The following is a 19,859-nucleotide window of genomic DNA, read 5'->3' as shown; positions in this document are numbered from 1 at the left end:
TTGGATATGTTTTTGAAATCCAGAAGTGTGAGGCCTCTACCTTTGTATTTCTTTTCAAGATTGTTGGCTATTTGGGAGTCCTCTAAAATTCTATATGAATTTTAGGGCTTTTTTTTTTTTCTGTTTCTACAAAAGAAAAATGCCATTTGGATTTTAATAGGACTGCACCTTATCTATGGACTGCTTGGGGTAGTATGGACATATTAACAATAGTAAGTCTTCTAATCCCTCAACACAGAATGCCTTCTCATTTATTTGTGTCATACTTAATTTTTTTCAGCGAATCTAGTTTGCAGCATACAAGTCTTTCATCTCTTTACATTTATTCCCAGTTATTTTGTCCTTTTAGATGCTATTATAAGTGGGCTTTAAAGAATATCTACTGGAGTGCTAAAAAGCACTCCATTGTGTATAAAAGCACAATTGATATTTGAGTATTGATTTTGCATCCTGTAACTTTACTGAATTCAGTTAGTAGTTTTAACAGTTTTTCCGTGGAGTCTTTAGGGTTTCTAGATATAAGATCAGGTCATTTACAGTGTAAACTGTCCCTTAAATTTTGGATGCCGTGAGAGGCGCCTCGGTGGTGCAGTCAGTTAAGTGTCTGACTATTAATTTCAACTCAGCTCCTGATATCAGGGTTGTGATATCAAGCCCTACCTCTGGCTCTGTGCTCAGTGTAGTCAGCTTAGGACTCTATCTCTCTCTTCCCTCTGTTCCCCCCTCCCCCCCAGCACACTTTCTAAAATAAATAAATAAATTGTAAAGATAATTTTTTTTTAATGTTTTGGGGCACCTGGATGGCTCTGTTAGTTAAGTGTCCTACTCTTAGTTTCTGCTCAAGTCATGATCTTGGGGTAGTGGGAGCATCCCAAGGGCTGAGCATCGGGCTCTGCCCTCAGTGCGAAGTCTGCTGGAGATTCTCACTCTCTTTCCCTTCCCCTCTGCCCCTACCCTATTGTGCACATGCACACAGTCTCTAAATAAATAAATAAATAAATACAATCTTAAAACAAAATAAAACTTGGATGCCTTTTGTTTCTTTGTTTTGCCCAACTGCTCCAGTACTTCCAGTACTTTCTTAAAAAGAAGTGGTGAGAGAGATGTATCCTTGCTTTGTTCCTGATTTTAGAAGGAAAAAAATTTGGTCCTTTACCATGGAGTAAGATGTTATAGCTGCAGGCTTTTCATACATGGTCTTTATTTTGTTGAAGTAGTTTCCTTGTATTCTTTGTTGAATGTCATGAATCATAATCATCAGATGATTATGACATAATCATAATTATCATGAAAGAGTACTGAATAGTTTTTTCTGCTTTAATTGAAATTATCATGATGTGGTTTTGTTCATCATTCGGCTAATATGGTGTATTACACTAAATGGTTTTTAGATGTTGAACCATCTTGGTATGGTAGGAATAAATCCCATTTGGCCATGTTGCATGATCTTTTTCATGTATTTTTTATTTTGGTTTGCTTTTATACTCATGGGGATTTTTACACATCATTCAACAAACCTATAGTTTTTTTTCTGGTGTCTTTATCTGATTTTGGTATCAGGGTAATGCTAGCCTCATACAGTGAGTTTTGAAATGTTCCCTCCTCTTCAATTACTTGAAAGAGTTTGATAAGGATTGGTGTTAATTCTTTAAATATTTGGTAGAATACTCTAGTGAAACCACCTGGTCCTGGGCTTTTCTTTGTTGGGAAGTTTGTGATTACTTATTCAATCTCCTTCCTGTTACAAATCTGTTCAGATTTTCAAAATTTATGATTCACTTTTGGTAGGTTATATGTTTATTAAAAAGTTAACCATTTCATTTAGGTTATCCAATTTGTTACAATATAATTATTCATAGTAGTCTCTTATTCTTTTTTTTTTAAATTTTCTTATTTAAATTCAATTTAACATATACTGTATTATTAGTTTCAGAGGTAGAATTTAGTGATTCATCAGTTGCATACAACACCCAGTGCTCATGTATCAAGTGCTAATGCCCAGAACTCAATTACCCCATCTGCCCACCCACTTCCCCTCTAGCAACCCTCAGTATGTTTCCTATAGTTAAGTCTCTTATGATTTCTTCCATGTTTTGTCTCATTTTTTCTTTCCTATTCCTTATGTTCATCTGTTTTGTTTCTTAAATCCCACACTAGTGAAATCATATGGTATTTGTGTTTCTCTGACTTACCTCACTTAGCATAATACCCTTTAGTTCTATCCACATCATTGCAAATGACAAGATTTCATTCTTTTTGATAGTTGAATAATATTCCATTGTATATACATTTACCACCTTTTCTTTATCCATTCATCTGCCAATGGAATCTGGGCTCTTTCATAGTTTGACTATTGTGGACATCGCTGCTATAAACAACAGGGTGCATGTACCCCTTTCAATCACTTTGTTTGTATTCTTTGGATGAATACCTAGTAGTGCAATTGCTGGGTCATAGGGTAACTCTATTTTTAACTTCTTGAGGAACCTCCACACTGTTTTCCAGAGTGGCTGCACCAGCTTGCATTTCTACAAAAGGGTTCCCCTTTCTCTGAATCCTCACCAACATCTGTTGTTTCCTGAGTTGCTCATTTTAGCCATTCTGATTGGTGTGACGTGGTATCTCACTGTGGTTTCAATTTGTATTCCCCTGACGCTGAGTGATGTTGAGTATTTTTTCATGTGTCTGTTGGCCATTTGTAGGTCTTCTTTGGAGAAATGTCTGCTCTTGTCTTCTGCCCATTTCTTGACTAGAGTTTAGTTTTTTCAGTGTTGAGTTTGAGTAACTCTATAAATTTTGGACACTAGCCCTTTATCTGATAAAATATTGACAAATGTCTTCTCCCATTCCGCAGATTGCCTTTTAGTCTCATTCATTATTTCCTTTGCTGTGCAAAAGCTTTTTATCTTCATGAAATCCCAATACTTCATTTTTGCTTTTGTTTCTCCTGCCTTTGGAGAGTCTAGCAAGTTGCTGTGGCCTAGGTCAAAGAGGTTGCCACCTGTGTTCTCCTTAGGTCTCACATTTAGGTATTTCATCCATTTTGAGTTTATTTTTCTATATGGTGTAAGGAAGTGGTCCAGTTTCATTCTTCTGCATATGGCTGTCCAGTTTTCCCAACACCATTTGTTGAAGAGACTTTTTTCCATTGGATATTCTTTTTTGCTTTGTGGAAGATTAGTTGGCCACAGAGTTGAGGGTCCAGTTCTGGGTTCTCTATTCTGTTCCATTGATCTATGTGTCTGTTTTTATGCCCGGACCATACACTATCTTAACGATCACAGCTCTGCATTTTTTCTTAAAAGATTTATTTATTTATTCATGAGAGCCAGAGAGAGAGAGGCAGAGACATAGGCAGAGGGAGAAGCAGGCTCACTCAGGGAGCCTGATGTGGGACTCGATCCCAAGACCCTGGGGATTACAACCTGAGCCAAAGGCAGATGCTCAACCACTGAGCCACCCAGGTGCCCCTGATTTTACAGCTCTGTAATACAGCTGGAATTGTGGTGCCTTCAGCTTTGTTTTTCTTTTCAACAGTCCTTTGGCTACTCGGGGTCTTTTCTGGTTCCATACAAATTTTAGAATTGTTGGTTCCAGTTCTGTGAAAAATGTTCACGGTATTTTGATAGGAAGCGCACTCAATGTGTAGATTGCTTTGGGTAGCATAGACATTTTAACAATATTTGTTCTTCCAATCCATGAGCATGGAATGTTTTTTCCATGTCTTTGCATCTTCCTCAATTTCTTTCATAAGTGTCCTATAGTTTTCAAGAGTACAGATCTTTTACCTCTTTAGTTAGGTTTATTCCTAGATATCTTACGGTTTTCAATGCAATTGTAAATGGGACCAGTTCCTTGATTTCTCTTTCTTCTGTCTCATTATTAGTGTATAAAAATGCAAATGACTTATGTACACTGATTTTATATGCTGTGACTTTGCTGAATTCCAGTATCAGTTCTAGCAATTTCTGGGCAGAGACATTTGGGTTTTCTACATAGAGTATCATGTTGTCTGCAAAGAGTTAAAGTTTTAGGTCTTCTTTGCCAAAATGTGGCTATCTTTTATTTCTTTTTACTGTGTGATTACTGAAGCTAGGACTTTCAGTACTATGTTGAAACACAGTGGTAAGGGTGGACATCCCTGTCATGTTCCTGACCTTAGGGGAAAAGCTCTTCATTTATCCCTGTTGAGTATGATGTTCACTGTGGGTTTTTCATATATGATTTTTATGATATTAAGGTATGTTCACAATATCCCTACACTGCGGAGTTGTCAATCAAGAAAGGATGCTGTATTTTGTCAAATGTTTTTTCTGCATCTACTGAGATCATATGGTTCTTGTCCATTTTTTTTTGTTGTTGTTGTTAATGTGGTATATCACATTGATTTGCAAATGTTCAGCCACTCTTGTAGTCCAGGAATAAATCCCACTTGGTCGTGGTGAGTAATTCTTTGAATATACTGTTGGATCCTATTGCCTAGTTTCTTGGTGACAATGCTTACCTCCATGTTCATCAGGGACATTGGTCTGTAATCCTCCTTTTTAATGGAGTCTTTGGTTTTGTGATCAAGGAATGCTAGCCTCATAGAGTTTGTAAGTTTTTCTTCCATTTCTTATTTTCTAAAACAGTTTCAGAAGAAAAGGTATTAATTCTTCTTTAATTGGCCAGTAGAATTCCCCTGGGAAGCTATCTAGCCCTAGACTCTTAGTTTTTGGGAGGTTTTTGATTACTGATTCTATTTCTTTGCTAGTTATAGGTCTGTTCAAGGTTTTCTATTTCTTCCTGTTTCGATTTTGGTAGTTTATATGTTTCTAGGAATGCATCCATTTCTTCCAGATTGCCTAATTTATTGGGATATAATTGCTCATAATATTCTCTTATAATTGTATTTCTTCAATGTTGGTTGTGATCTCCCCTTTCATTTATGATTTTTTGGGGGGTCCTTTCTCTTTTCATTTTGGTAAGTCTGGCTAGGGGTTACCCATCTTATTAATTCTTTCAAAGAACCAGCCCATAAAAAAATTAAAAATTAAAAATTAAAAATTAAAAAAATTAAAAAAATTAAAAAAATTAAAAAAAAAAGAACCAGCCCATAGTTTCATTCATCTGTTCTACTGTTTTTCTGGTTTCCCTATCACTGATTTCTGCTCTAGTCTTTATTATTTCTCTTCTCCTGCTGTTCTTTTTCCAGTTCCTTTAGGTATAAGTTTAGGTTGTATATTTGAGACTTCTCATTTCTTGAGAAAGGCCTGTATTGCTATAAACTCCCTTGCAGGACTGTCTTTGCTGCATCCCAAAGGTTTTGAACTGTCATGTTTTCCTTTTCATTTGCTTAGAAGTATATTTTTAAATTCTTATTTAGTTTCCTGGTTGACCTATTCATTCTTTAGTAGGATGCTCTTTAACCTCCAGGTATTTGTGGTCCTTCCAAAATTTTTCTTATGATTGGGTTCAAATTCTAAAGTGCTGTTTCTGAAAATATGCATGGTATAATCTCAATCTTTTTGTACCAGTTAAGACCTGATTTGTGACCCAGTACGTGGTCTATTCTGGAGTATGTTCCATACGCACTCCAGAAGAATTGTATTCTGCTGCTTTAGGATAAAGTTTCCTTGTTGATCTTCTGCCTAGATGATCTGTCCATTGCTATGAGTGGGGTATTAAAGTCTCTCACTATTACTGTATTATTATCAATGAGTTCCTTTAACTTTGTTAATTACCTGGTTTGTTTGGCTGCTCCCTAGTTAGGGGCATAAATATTCACAATTATTACTCTTCTTGTTGGATAGATCCTTTTATTATGATAAAATGTCCTACTTCATCTTTTATTACACTCTTTGGTTTAAAAGTTAGTTTGATAGAAGGACTGCTACTCTAGCTTTCTTTTGATGTCTACTGGCATGACAAATGGTTCTCCACCCCCCTCACTTTCAATCTGTAAGTGTCTTTGGGCCTAAAATGAGTCTCTTGTAAATGGCATATTGATGGATCTTGTTTTTATTTTGTTTTCTTTTGTTTTTTTAAATCCATTGTGATATCCTATGTCTTTTGATTGGAGCATTTAGCTCATTTATATTCAGAGTAATTTTTGAAGGATATAAATTTACTTCCGTTGTATTACCTATAATGTTGCTATTTCGATAGATTGTTCCTTTCTGGTCTTTGTTACTTTTGTGCTCTCTCTTCTCTCAAAGGGATATCCTTTAATATTTCTTGCAATTCTGGTTTAGTATTCAAAAATTCCTTTAGTTTTTGTTTATCCTGCAAACCCTCTATGTCTCTCCTTCTATTCTGAATGACAGCCCTGCTGGATAAAGTATTATTAACTACCTATTTTTGCCATTTAGCACCTGAATATATCATGCCAGTTCTTTCTGGCCTGTCAGGTCTCTGTGGACAGACAAGTCTGCTGCCAGCCTTATGTGTCTATCCTTATAGGTTAAGGACCTCGTGTCCTGAGCTGCTTTCAGGATTTTCTCTTTATCTTTGAAATTTGCAAACTTCAAAATTATGTATCAAGGTGCTGGTCTGTTGTTACTGATTTTGAGGGGGATTCTCTGTGCCTTATGGACTTGAATGCCTGTTTCCTTCCCCAGATTAGGGAAATTCTCATCTATAATTTGTTCAAATAAACCTTCTGCCCCTTCCTCCCTCTCTTTATCTTCCGGAACCCTCTGTTATCCAGATATTACTTCACTTTATGGAATCGCTGAGCTCTCAGTCTCTCTTCGTGACCCAGAAGTTGTCCTTCTCTATTCTTTTCAGTTTCTTTATTTTCCATCATTTTATCTTCTGTGTCACTTTCTCTTCTTCCTCATTTATCCTCACTTTCATTTTTTTATTTTTTTAAAATATTTATTTATTTATGATAGACATAGAGAGAGAAAGAGGCAGAGACACAGGAGGAGGGAGAAGCAGGCTCATGCCGGGAGCCCAACGTGGGACTCGATCCCGGGACCCCAGGATCGCGCCCTGGGCCAAAGGCAGTGCTAAACTGCTGAGCCACCCAGGGATCCCTATCCTCACTTTTAGAGCCTTCATTTGGGACTGCATTTCAGTAACAGCATTTTTTATTTCAGTCTGACTGAAATTTTATTTATTTCTATAGTAAGGGATTCTCTAGTGCCTTCTAGGCTTTTCCAAGCCCAGCTAGTAACTTTGTAATCATTCTTTTAAATTCTAATTCAGACATCTTACTTATATCCATATTGATTAAATCTTTGGCAGTGAATACTACCTCCTGTTCTTTCTTTTGGGGTGAATTTCTCCATCTCATCATTTTGTCCAGTAAGGAACAGAAGAAAGAGAGAGAAGACAACAGTAACAACAGAAAAAGAATAAAGCAAACCAAAAGAAAACAAAAACAAAACAAAATAAGAATTTTAAAAAGCCCACAAATGCTATATACTGTTTTCCCCAAGAGCTAAAGCCTTGCAGGTCTCTATGATGAGTAAACTTGGTGCCAGCTAATTGTTTCTGCTGGCCTTCTTGGGGAGGGGCCTATTAGGGTGATTCTCAGGTGCCCCTGCACTTGTGGACATGTGCCTTTCTTGCCACGGGGCCAGGCTCAGTGTAAGCAGCTCTAGGTTGCACTAAGTGGTGTTGTTTTCCTCCCTGGAAACTTTCAGCACCCATGGGCTTGATGAATATGGCGATTCCCCACTCTCTAGTCCCAGAGCTGAAAGTCTGAGGCTCACTCTTCAATGAGTCCTCACAGTGAAGTAGTCCATCACTCTTGTCTCCCTGGTTTCTATCATAACTCTGTGTTCACCCAGCCTATGACTGAGCATTTTTATCTCAGGCACTCGACTGAGTTTCAGTTTCCAAATTTTATGGACTTCTGCCACGTGGGGACCCATGCTATTCCTCCTCAGGGAGGTGGGGGGTGGGTTTTGCCACACTTCTGCTCTTGCTGGGCCCTGCCAGGAGAGTGCGGCCCAATCATGCAGCAGTTTGTGGTTTATGGCAACACGGAGTAAAAAGCCCATACCTAGATGTGCTGTTTTCAGCCAGCTTCCCTGCTCCAATGCCTGAGAACTCTGCTACCCTCAGACACCCCCATTCTTCTTGTGATCCTGAGGACCCTGAGATCACACTGACCCACCTGGGATTCCACCTTGCTTCGCTACCTGAGCACCTTTCAGCCAGAGATGTCCCCTACTAGCAGACTTCTAAAAGTTCTGATTTTGAGCTCCACTGCTTATTACACTTTGCCTCCTTAAGCCAGCTCCCTCCCCTCCACTATATCCTCCTATATATCACCCTGGAGTCACATCTCTGTGCCTTCTACTTTCCAAAAAATAGTCGCTTTTCTATTTGTAGAATTGCAGCATTTCTTTTCTCAGATCTCCAGTTGATTTTACAGGTGTTCAGAGTGATCTGATAACTATCTAGCTAAATTCCAAAGACAAGTTTACAATTTCCTACTTCTCTGCCATCTTAACTCCTCCTCCACAGTCTCTTATTCTTTTTATTTCTCTGCCACAAGTTGTAATGTCTTCTCTCTCATTTTTGACACTTGTTGAGTCTTCTCACTCATTTTCTTAGTCTAGTTAAGGGTCTATCAATTTTCTTGATCTTTTGAAAAATGTAATTCCTTTTTTTTCTATTCTCTCTCCAGTTCATTTCTGTTGTAAACTTTATTATTTCAATTCCTTTTGCTATCTTTGGGTTTAGTTTATTCTTTTTCTAGTGCCTTGAGGTATAAAATTAGGTTGCTGATTTCAGATCTTTAAACATATTTAAAGAACATGTTTACTGCTATATCCTTTCCTCTTAATATTAGTTTTCCCTCATCCTATACTTTTTGGTATACTGTATTTTCATTTTTATTTATATTAACATATTTTCTGATTTCTCGTGTGATTTCTTCTCTGGCCCATCGGTTGTTCAAGAGTGTTTCATATAATTTGCATGTGTTTGTGAATTTTCCAGTTTTCCTCTTACTAACAATTTCTAATTTCATACCTTTGTGGCTGGAAAAGTCCTTGGTAAACTTTTAATCTTACATCTGTTAGGACTTTTTTGTAACCTAACATGATCTATCTGGAGGATGTTGTGTGTGTGCTTGAGAAGAATGTATTTTGCTGTTACTGTATAGAGCATTCTGTATGTATCTATAGGGTTCAGTTGTTCTTTTTTTAAATGTTCTGTTTCCTTGCTGATCTTTGGTCTGGTTGATCTAGACATTATTGAGAGTGAGGTATTAAAATCTCATGGGATTATTGTGTTACTTTCCACTTCTCCCTTTAATCCTATCAATGCTTGCTTCATATATTTTGATGACTCTGCTGTTAGGTGTACAGATATTTATAAACTACTGTATCCTACTGGTGAAGTGATCTGTTTATCATTATGTAAGGTCTTTGTCTCTTGTAACAGTTTTTGATTTAACATATTCTACAGAAGTAGAGCCATGTCTGTTTTTTTGTGATTAACATCTGCATGTACTATCTTCTTCCATCTTTTCCCTTTTCAGTTTCTGTATATCCTTACATCTAAAATGTTGCTACCATGGAGATTATATAAAATATCTTATGGTTATAACAAACTATTTTTTTTTAAGATTTTATTTATTCATTTGACAGAGAGAGCGAGCAGGCATGCACAAGCAGGGGGAGTGGCAGGCAGAGGGAGAGGGAGAAGCAGGCTCCCCAGTAAGCAGAGAGCCTGACATGGGGCTCAATCTTAGGACCCTGGGATCATGACCTGAGTCAAAGTCAGATGCTTAACCAATTGAGCCACCCAGGTGCTCCTATAACAATCTATTTTAAACTGATGATAACTTCAGTTACATAAAAAAAACTGTACTCCTTTATATCTATCTCCTGCCCACGCTTTATGTTATGATGTCATAATTTATACCTCTTTGTTTTGTACCCATTGACATAATTTTATGGTTATAGTTCTTTCTTATGCTTTTATTGTCTAACTTTTGTACTAGATTTAAAAGTAATATATGTACCACCATTACAGTAATACTGAATTTTGCATTCGTTTATATATTTATCTTTACCAGAGTTTTATATTTCAGTATGCTCCTGGGTTGTTGCCTAAAGTCCTTTTGTTTCAACTTGAAAAACTCCCTTCGACAATTCTTATAAGGCTGATCTAGTGGTGATGAACTCCCTCAGCTTCTGTTTATCTGGGAAAGTCTTAATCTCTCCTTCATTTTTGAGGGACATTTTGCAGAATATAATAATCTTGGTTCGCAGGTTTTTGTTTTAGCACTTTTGAATATCTCACTTCATTGCCTTCTGGCCTTAATGTTTCTGTTGAGTAATCCACTGATAATCTGGATAGCTTTCTTGTAGGGATTGTATTCACTGTATTCTTTCTTGTTGCTGTCAATGTTCTCTGTCCCTTGATAGTTTGATTACAACATGTCTTGCTGTAGGTCCTTTTGGATTCATTCTTGTTGGGAGTTCTTTGAGCTTCTTGAATTTGGATGTCCAATTCCTTCCTTAGATTTGCTAAGTTCTCTGTCCCTTTCTCTCTCACTCCTTCTGTGACTCCCACAATACATATAATTGGTCCACTTGATGATGTCTCATAAACTCTTAGGCTTAATTAACTTTTCTTCATTCTTCCTAATTGATTCGATAATTTCAAGTGACGTGTCTTCAAGTTAACTGCTTAACTAAGTCTACTGTTGAATTTCTTTACTGAATTTTTCAATTCAGTTATTGTATTCTTCAGCTCCATAATATCTATTTTTTATAACTGCTATCTGTTGATACTCTCATTTTGTTTATGCATCATTTTTCTGATTTCATTTAGTTGTTTATATCTGTATTCTATTGTAGTACATTGAGCTCCTTTAGGATGATTATTTTTAATTCTTTGCCAGGTAGTTAGTTGTAGCTCTCCACTTCTTTAGGGTAGGTTTGTGCAAATTAATTTTGTTCCTTTGATTGGGCCATGTTTTCCTGTTTCTTTGTCATGTTATCTTTTGTTGTGCTTTGTGCAGATGAAGAAATAGCTACTTCTCCCAGTCTTTAATGGACTTCCTTTGTACATGGGAAGACTTTCACTAATCAACCTGGTGAGAGAATCTGGGGGTCCTTTGAACCTTTTCTGGGGATGTGTCTTCTCCAGGATTGTTTATGTAATTTCTCAGAGAGATTGACAGTTTTTCAGGAGTTTGCAATCTCTTCCTCCCTCTGGTGTTTGTCGGTGTTACTGCAGGTTCTCTTGTGCTACCAAAAGCCACTAGGCTCTTGTTCTCAGCAACCTTCTGACCTCCAAAGTATGCTGGTTCTGCTATTGCTTCAGGTCAAGGAAAATCGAAATCAATCCTTAAGGTAGCTCCTTCAGAAACTAGAAGCTTCCTTCAGAAGATAAGATACACATTCCACTCTTCTTTCCCACCCCCTACCCCACCTTGAGAGAAGCTGTGAGTTGGGTGTTTTCTCCCAGAGCCTACCTCTGTCTGTAGCACTGCCAGTTATCTGGTGCTGCAAAAAGCAGCTGAGGGCTCTCTAATGTTCTGCAGTGAACAGGCATTGAAAGTCTGCTGGTTCCCCCATCAGTAGTCAGTCAAGCAAGTGAAACACCAGTCCCTCATGTAGCCTCCCCAAAAAAGCAGGAACACTGAACATATTCCATTCTTTTCTTTCCCCCTCAAGAGAGAGGCTGTAAGCTACAATTTTCCTCCCAATCCCACAACGCTGAGCCAGCTTAGGGGAAGGGCTACTGTGGTTGATGTGAAATGGCTTTCTTATCCATTTCAATATGCTGTTTTTGACTTTGAGCTTGCCTAGGGTATTATAACTTAATTGGTTTCTGGAGTTCTTATAAAGGCTCTTTGGGTCATATACTTTTTTTTTTTTAATTTTATTTATGAGAGAGAGAGAGAAGAGGCAGAGACACAGGCAGAGGGAGAAGCAGGCTGCATGCAGGGAGCCTGATGCGGGACTCGATCCCCGGTCTCCAGGATCACAACTCGGGCTGCAGGCGGCGCTAAACCACTGCGCCACCAGGGCTGCCCAGGTCATATACTATTAAATCAGTGTCTCTGTACAGAAACAAGAACTGAGACTTTCTGTTCTACTTACTGTCTTGCTGACATCATTCTTAAAGAATTTTTAAAATTTATTATTCTGTTTTCTTCTTCTAGTAATAACTTGCTTATATTTCTTGTACCATTTCTGTACTGGAGTGTTGGTCTCTTTATGATTTATTTGCAGGAGGCATTTATATACTTCTCATTCTAATCTTTTGTCTATTTTATAGGTTGCAAATATCTTCCAATTCTCTGGCTGATGTTTTCCAATTGTTAATAGTGTTTGGTGGTTATTTATTCTCGGTTAAGTTTAAAATAAAATCATCAACTTGACATAGTTTGAGATGTTGGTGTATGGTGTACATATACATTGTATCCTACTAATGTTTTAAGTCCTTTTTAATAAATTTCTAATTCTATTATTCAACATTCACCTCAAGGAAAAACCAAAGTCTCTATCTCACCTGTAAGTAAATGATTATAAATGCTTTCCATGCTCCCCTAAAGGACTCTTCTTATTACTTTTTAGGTATAGTTTATATACCACAAAATGCACCTGTCTGAAATGTTCAATTCAAAGATTTTTTTAATAAATGACTGAGTTGGACAACCATTACCACTAATGATCTACTTTTAGGACATTTCCATCAACTCAAGATCTTCTGAGCTCATTTGCAGCCAATCTTTGTTCCTATCTTCAGCCCTAGGCCACAGCTAATTTACTCTGTCTCTATAGATTTACCTATTCTGAACATTTTATAAGAATGGAATCATATAATATATGGTCTTCTGCGACTGTCTTCTTTCACTAAGCATAATGTTTTTGAGGTTCATACATGTTGCAACATGAATCAGTAGATCATTCCTTCCTTAGTAAGGTATAGTATTCTACTGTATAGACATAACATATTTCGTTTATCCATTCATGAGTTGATGGATATTTTTAGTTACTTCCACTTTTAGTTTATAATGAATAATGCTGCTATGAACATCTGTATACAAGTATTCATGTCCTTATTAGCCATTTGTATAGATTTTTTTAATGATATTTTCCAATATTTTGCCTATTTTTTAACTGGGTTACTTGTCTTGTTACTGACAACCTAAGTTTTTCACTTGTCATGAATACTCAAGAATGGAGTTGGTGGGTCATATGATAAGTGTGTGTCTAACTTTATAAAACTGCTACACTATTTACCAAAGTGGTGATACTACTTTACATTCTCACAGCAGATGAAAGATCCAGTGGTTCCATATCTTCTCCAACACAGGTTGATATAAATGTTTAAAATTTTAGTCATTTCCTGCTTCTCCCTCTGCCAATGTCTCTGCCTCTGTGTCTCTCATGAATAAATAAATTCATCTTTAAAAAATAAATAAATTTTAATCATCGGAGGGAATATACTGTTAATATCATGTTTGGGTTTTTTTCTTAATTTTTTTATTGTGGTAAAACATATAACTGCTATTATTTTAATCACTTGTCCTTGGTAACAATGTAGTGGCATTAAACACATTCACATGCTGTGAACCATCTCCACAGTCTATACTCAAAGCTTTTCATTATCCCTAAGCCCTAATATACTATGGACCCATTTTTTAAAAAGATTTTATTTGGGGATCCCTGGGTGGCTCAGCAGCTTGGCATCTGCCTTCGGCCCAGGGTGTGATCCTGGAGTCCTGGGATCAAGTTCCACATCAGGTTCCTTGCGTGGAGCCTGCTCCTCCCTCTGCCTCTCTCTCTCTCTCTCATGAATAAATAAAATCTCTTAAAAAATTTTTATTTATTTATTCATGAGAAACACAGAGAGAGGCAAGACTATCCTTAACAGCAAGACTATCCTTTTAGGAATCATTTCTATAGTTTGTTACATTTCCACCAACAATGCACAAGAGTTCTACTTTCTTAACTTACCTGCCAGCATTTATTATGTTCCATTTTTGCTTGTCTTTTAAATTCTAGATCATCCTCATATGTGTGATGTGATAACCCCACTGTGGTTTTGATTTGCATTTCCCTAATAACTGGTGATGTTGACAACTGTTTCATGTGTTTACTGGCCAGGTGCACATCATCTTTGGAAACATGTATAAACAACTCTCTTGCCCATTTTTGAATTGAGTTTTTTGTTGTTGAGTTTCAGTTCTTTCACTATTAATCTCTTATTGGATACATGACTTGCAAATGTTTTCACCAAGTCAGTAGGCTGTCTTTGCTTTCTTGGTGGTATCCTATAACTCATAAAAATTCATAATTTTAATGAAGTCCAATTTATCTATTTTTCCTTTGTTGCTTGTGCTAATGGTGTCATATAAAAAAAAATCACTGCCAAATCCAATGTCATGAAGATTTTCTCCAGTGTTTTTTTTAGAAGAGTTTTATATTTTAAAGTTCAGATGCAAAGGATCCTATAAGTTGAAGGCAAAGGCTAGTTCTGATAGAACTTTAATTGACAATAGCTTTACAAAAGCAAACAAAAAGCAAAAAACAAGGACAAAAGTCCCTTGTCCCCAAACTCTCTTAGTTAATAATTTGTTAAAAATGAAATGCTCACTGGGACACGTGGGTGGCTCAGTAGGTTAAATGTCTGCCTTCAGCTCAGGTCATGGTCTCAGGACCTGGGATGGAGTCCCACATTGGGCTCTCAGTTCAGTGGGGCGTCTGCTTCAACTTTTCCTTCTGTCCTTCCCCCTTCTCATGTTCTCTCTCTCTCTCAAATGAATAAGTACAATCTTTTTTAAAGAAATTATATACTCACCACTGAAGAAAATTTTGAATTCTCTCACATAATGAGAACATTTTGCAAATGTGATTAATTGCCTTTTAATTTGTCTGAATCTATTTGATTTGTTTAGATTTTGGAATATTATGTTTCTTAAAATAAGTCGTATGTTCACATCAAATATCTGTTGCCTTGTAAATACTGTCTGTGTATTTTTAATGTGCGCATGCATACATACACTCTGGCTGAGCCCTTCCTTTGTGTTCCCTACTGTATACATAGGGTTTTTTATTCAATGGGTCACAAGAGACAGTGCATGATTTACTGCTCTATAAAAATTGAAAGACTAGTGATTAAAAAAAGAAAATTTCGTAAAACTCACCAATTTGCTGTGTATAAATAATCTCTCCACACAGAATATAACCCTAACTATGAACAGGCATTTCCTAAGAATTATAAAATTTTTCTCTCATAACCAAACTGATACATTTTGAAACTTAAGAAGGGGGATGTTTAGTTTAACACCTACCGCCTTTGAGTGTTAAATCCATTAAGATGATTCTCTCGGAGTTCAGACACTAATGATAAAACCATCTGTAAAACAAAATCAGTTGCAGGTTAACTCACACTGCAAAACAGGATTACATCAGTTCTATTTTTCTTGGTGTGAGTGATATTTCCGTTGAGATTCCCACCCTTCCCCTACCCGTCCTCTCCTTGTTTTACTTTGTCAAAATGAAAAGAAAGCAGTGCCAAGTCACATTTACTAATAACTTGGAGTTTATTCTTAATGTCTGTTATTCTGCATTCCAATTTAAGCAAATGAACAACAGATATCATTAGTTCCTAAGAAAATCAAACCTGCTAAAAATAAAACCACATTAAAGTTAGCTTATTTTCTTTCCTAATTTAGTTCTTTATCTTTCAAAAATGCTATTTACATATAAAGTATCTAAAAGACCAGAATAGTTAACAGACATTAAAAATCTCATAACATTACTTTGAAGATCATAAATTAAAATTTCTTGAATTTGGCTAAAACTCCAGGCAGAAGAAAACATAGTTTTAATACTAAGATGTAAATACATAATACTATTTACAACATTGTTACTTGTTGTTTTATTGTTAAATGAAATAACATTGTTATTTTGCTTTAAAATAAAATTCCTATCAGGTTATTTTAAATACAAAATTTGTGCAACAGTAAAAGAATGTATTTACACTGGTTAAGGCAATCTCTTCTCCCAAAAATCTTTGAGAGAATAAATGAGATCTGTTAGGAGACAAGAGGGGTTGGTTGATTTAGAATAACCTCTCCTAAATTCTTTCCTTTTTTATCATAATCTCCCACCTCACATTTCTTCCTTACATGACTGTAAGTCTGCCCAAGGTAAGAAGAGATAAACCGAGAAAAGTTAAACATCTCTCCTGGAAAAGTGAAATATTTCCATTTACCCTTTTTGCTAATGGTACATCAAGCAACAAAACTTTCAATACTAATAAATTAAAAATACTTACATTTTTAAGCAAACCAGGACAGTAATCTTCAGGTGTATATCCAAGACTTTGAATAAAAAGATCAACTTCTTTTGTATCAAATCTGAATGCCGAAAGTATCTGAGATAACAACCCCTTAAAGACATTAACAGAAAAATTTATTAAAAGTGAGTGCAGGGCAGCCCGGGTATAAACAGAAAAATTTAAAGTGAGTGGAGGGCAGCCCGGGTGGCTCAGCGGTTTAGCGCCGCCTTCAGCCCAGGGTGTGATCCTGTAGACCAGGGATCAAGTCCCACATCGGGCTCCCTGCATGCAGCCTGTTTCTCCCTCTGCCTGTATCTCTGCCTCTCATTCTCTCTCTCTCTCTCTCTCTCTCTCTGTGTCTCTCATGAAAAAATAAATAAAATCTTAAAAAAAAAAAAAAAAAGAGGGAGTGCAAGGGCCTATTATGTATAATGCCTAGAGCCCAGGTCATCTGTAAATGTGCTCATCTCTACGAAATGGGTAATCTTATTTTGTCCCAATACCCAGTTCATGTGCATTCACTCACATAAACTGAAAAAGAAAAAAGAAATAAATTAGCATTAAAATTTTAAAAAAAGAAATGTTAGCATTAAAATTATCACATTAAAAATAGGTCAATTTAAACAAATGTTAACAATGAAGCAAAAAATATATAACACATGAACAATGCTTTAACCATATTAAGAATGTGATTTTTTGTTTTTAAATTCACCAAAATATTTTTATCCAAGGAGCTATAATATTTAACACATGAGAAGGAACACACCACAAATTACTAGGGTAAGATAATGCAATAAATGGTACTACAGGGGTGGCACTTGGGTGGCTCAGCTGGTTAAGCGTCTGGTTTCAGGCTCAGGTCATAATCCCAGGGTCCTGGGATAGAACCCCACATTGGGCTCCCTGCTCAGCAGGAGAGTCGTCTTCTTCCTCTTCCTCTGCCTTTGCTTACTCTCTCAAATAAATAAATGAAATCTTAAAAAAAAAAAAGTGCCATGGGAACACTATTTGAAAAAAATTAGATTTATACTTTGTTATTTGTCAAAATATACTTGGATTTAATTTAAATTAAAGCAATCAATGTAAAAATGAAACAATAAACAAGAAGAAAACATGAGTACTTTTCAGGTGTCTGAATGGGGAAGAGCCTTTACAAAGGTAAAGTGAAAATTAAGAGAGCAAATCATTAGTTGTTCTAAATACAAATAAAACTTTGTGTTTTAATAAAATAATATAAGCACAAACTAGGAAAGGTATTAATAAATAATAACAGATCATAAGTAATCAAATTAATGTGCAAAGTATCATATGATAAAAACTGAGTATGAACAGATAATTCATAAGAGAAAATACAAATAAATGCACAAACACCAATAAATGTTCACCTCAAAGGGTAAATTTAAATATCAACATACCATTTTTCACTTAATGAATTAAAGATTTTTAGAGATCTAAATACAGAATGCTAGTCTGGGTTCTCTGACACAGGTACACTGTGTGAGCTATTAAAATATAAATGGATATTCATACATCCTGCTGCTGTGAACTACATTGAGGCACCTTCAGAGAATAAGAGTGGGTGTAACACAAGCCCATTACCCACCCCAAGCTTGGATTGCCAGAGCTATGTCTGCCCAGGGGTTTAGAACCTGAACAAAGGTGTCTTATAGTTTAGTAGAGGTCTGCCTTATAGAGAGCAATTTGAAAATACATATTAAGGGCAGCCCCGGTGGCGCAGCGGTTTAGCGCTGCCTGCAGCCCGGGGTGTGATCCTGGAGACCCAGGATCGAGTCCCACATCGGGCTTCCTGCATGGAGCCTGCTTTTCCCTCTGCCTGTGTCTCTGCCTCTCTCTCGCTCTCTCTGAATGAATAAATAAATAAATCTTTAAAAAAAAAAAAAAGAAAATACATATTAAAGATTTTTAAAAGCATTCAGAACTTTTAACGTATCTGGTATACATTTAAGGAAATAAATCCAAATATGATGATGGGAATTATACTCAAAGACATTCGCTATAATGTTATTTCTCATAGCAAAAAACGTCTAACAGCAGGAACTGATTAATTTATAATACTCATACAGTGGCTCATCTTGTAAGCCATTAAAATGTTTATAAGGAATTTATGAGAACATTTTCAATGGTTATATTACACTGTTAAAAGAAGATGCAAATTTTATTTTAAAGATTTTATATATTATTTGGCAGAGAGAGAAGATAAGCAGGGGGAGTGGCAGGCAGAGGGAGAGGGAGAACAGGCTCCCTGCTAAGAAAGGAGCCCGATGTCGATGTCAGCTTGATCTGACCTATGTAATATGTATTTTCACTTACTTGACTGAGCCACCCAGGTGCTCCAGGAAGATGCAAATTTTAATATACAGAAACAATCTCATCAATATAAAAATAATCTATACATGGAAATGAAAAGGTAATGGAAGAAACCATCATCAAATGTTAACAGTCTCTGGGATGGTGCTATTAGGGGTATATATATTCTTTCTACTTTAGTACATTTTCCAGTTTCCTATGTGTATATGTGTACTACTTTTATAATCAGGAAAAAATACTTTTTGAAACCGTGCTATATTTGGAAACATTTTATTTTTTAACAGCAGCTTTATTGAGATATAATTCATAAACTATAAAATTTATTCCTTAAAGTATACAACCCAGTGGTTTTTATATATTCACAGGGAAATACCCAATTTATTATTTTTTTTAAGTCCTGCACTGCATTTAGTAAGTACACATTATGTGATAAAATGAACTTGTATATCCACATCTAAATGTTTGAGTCCATACACAAATACTTGGAGGACCATGAAGGGAAGAGGCTGTATTGCCTCAGTCAAGGGCAGGCCTCACCAAACCAGGCAATAAACTTACCAGTAATGCCCAGGGTGGATGACATCATTTTAATTTTATCATAAACTGTTTCACATATTCAGAAAGATATAAAATAATATGACAATTTTCACCCACCATCACATTTAACAAGCATTAGAAACACAGAGGAAGCCTTCTATACCATCTCTCCCTTCCCCCACCAGTTCTACAGCTGTCCTTCCTCCCAGGGAGAATTCTACCCTGGATCTGGTATGCACCCTTTTCTTTTCCTTTTTTTTTTTTTTTAATTTTTATTTATTTATGATAGAGAGAGAGAGAGGCAGAGACACAGGCAGAGGGAGAAGCAGACTCCATGCACCGGGAGCCCGACGTGGGATTCGATCCCGGGTCTCCAGGATCGCGCCCTGGGCCAAAGGCAGGCGCCAAACCGCTGCGCCACCCAGGGATCCCCCCACCCTTTTCTTGTAGATCATGGTACTTTCTCCCTGTAAGCTCAGAGTTGCCTCATGATCCTCAAAAAAGGACTACAGGCAACACACTAAGTCATGCAGGCTGAGAACTGCTATTCCTGCATGAGACTCCATCTACTATTTTCAAACTGGAAAAATTCATAGCAAGTTAACAAAGTAGCTTTGAAACATTACTAACTACAAAGCAAACCCAACAACATGTATAACATGAGTTACAAAAATAAGTCACTGAGAAGGGAGAAAAATAGAGATTTATAGAGTTAAACTTTTGGTAAGATGTAAAATACTTAA

At 36.5% G+C, this 19,859-nt stretch overlaps 1 protein-coding gene across 10 annotated transcripts in view; it reads right to left on the bottom strand.

Moving 5' to 3' along the window:
- The window catches only part of FANCC (FA complementation group C), a 289,582-nt gene that overhangs the window by 90,648 nt on the left and 179,075 nt on the right, over positions 1-19,859 (bottom strand). For all 10 annotated transcript variants that reach the window (XM_072835284.1, XM_072835235.1, XM_072835226.1 and 7 more), the window contains 2 exons: positions 16,249-16,362; positions 15,260-15,324 (listed from right to left, as the gene is read on the bottom strand). In XM_072835284.1, the coding sequence (XP_072691385.1) occupies positions 15,260-15,324; positions 16,249-16,362 (179 nt within the window). The remainder of the gene's footprint in view (positions 1-15,259; positions 15,325-16,248; positions 16,363-19,859) is intronic.

Source organism: Canis lupus, chromosome 1 (assembly GCF_048164855.1).
Source record: "Canis lupus baileyi chromosome 1, mCanLup2.hap1, whole genome shotgun sequence".
Lineage (NCBI taxonomy): Eukaryota > Metazoa > Chordata > Mammalia > Carnivora > Canidae > Canis > Canis lupus.
The sequence above is the reverse complement of the archived record's forward strand: the minus strand, read 5'-3'. Positions and strand labels throughout refer to the sequence as shown.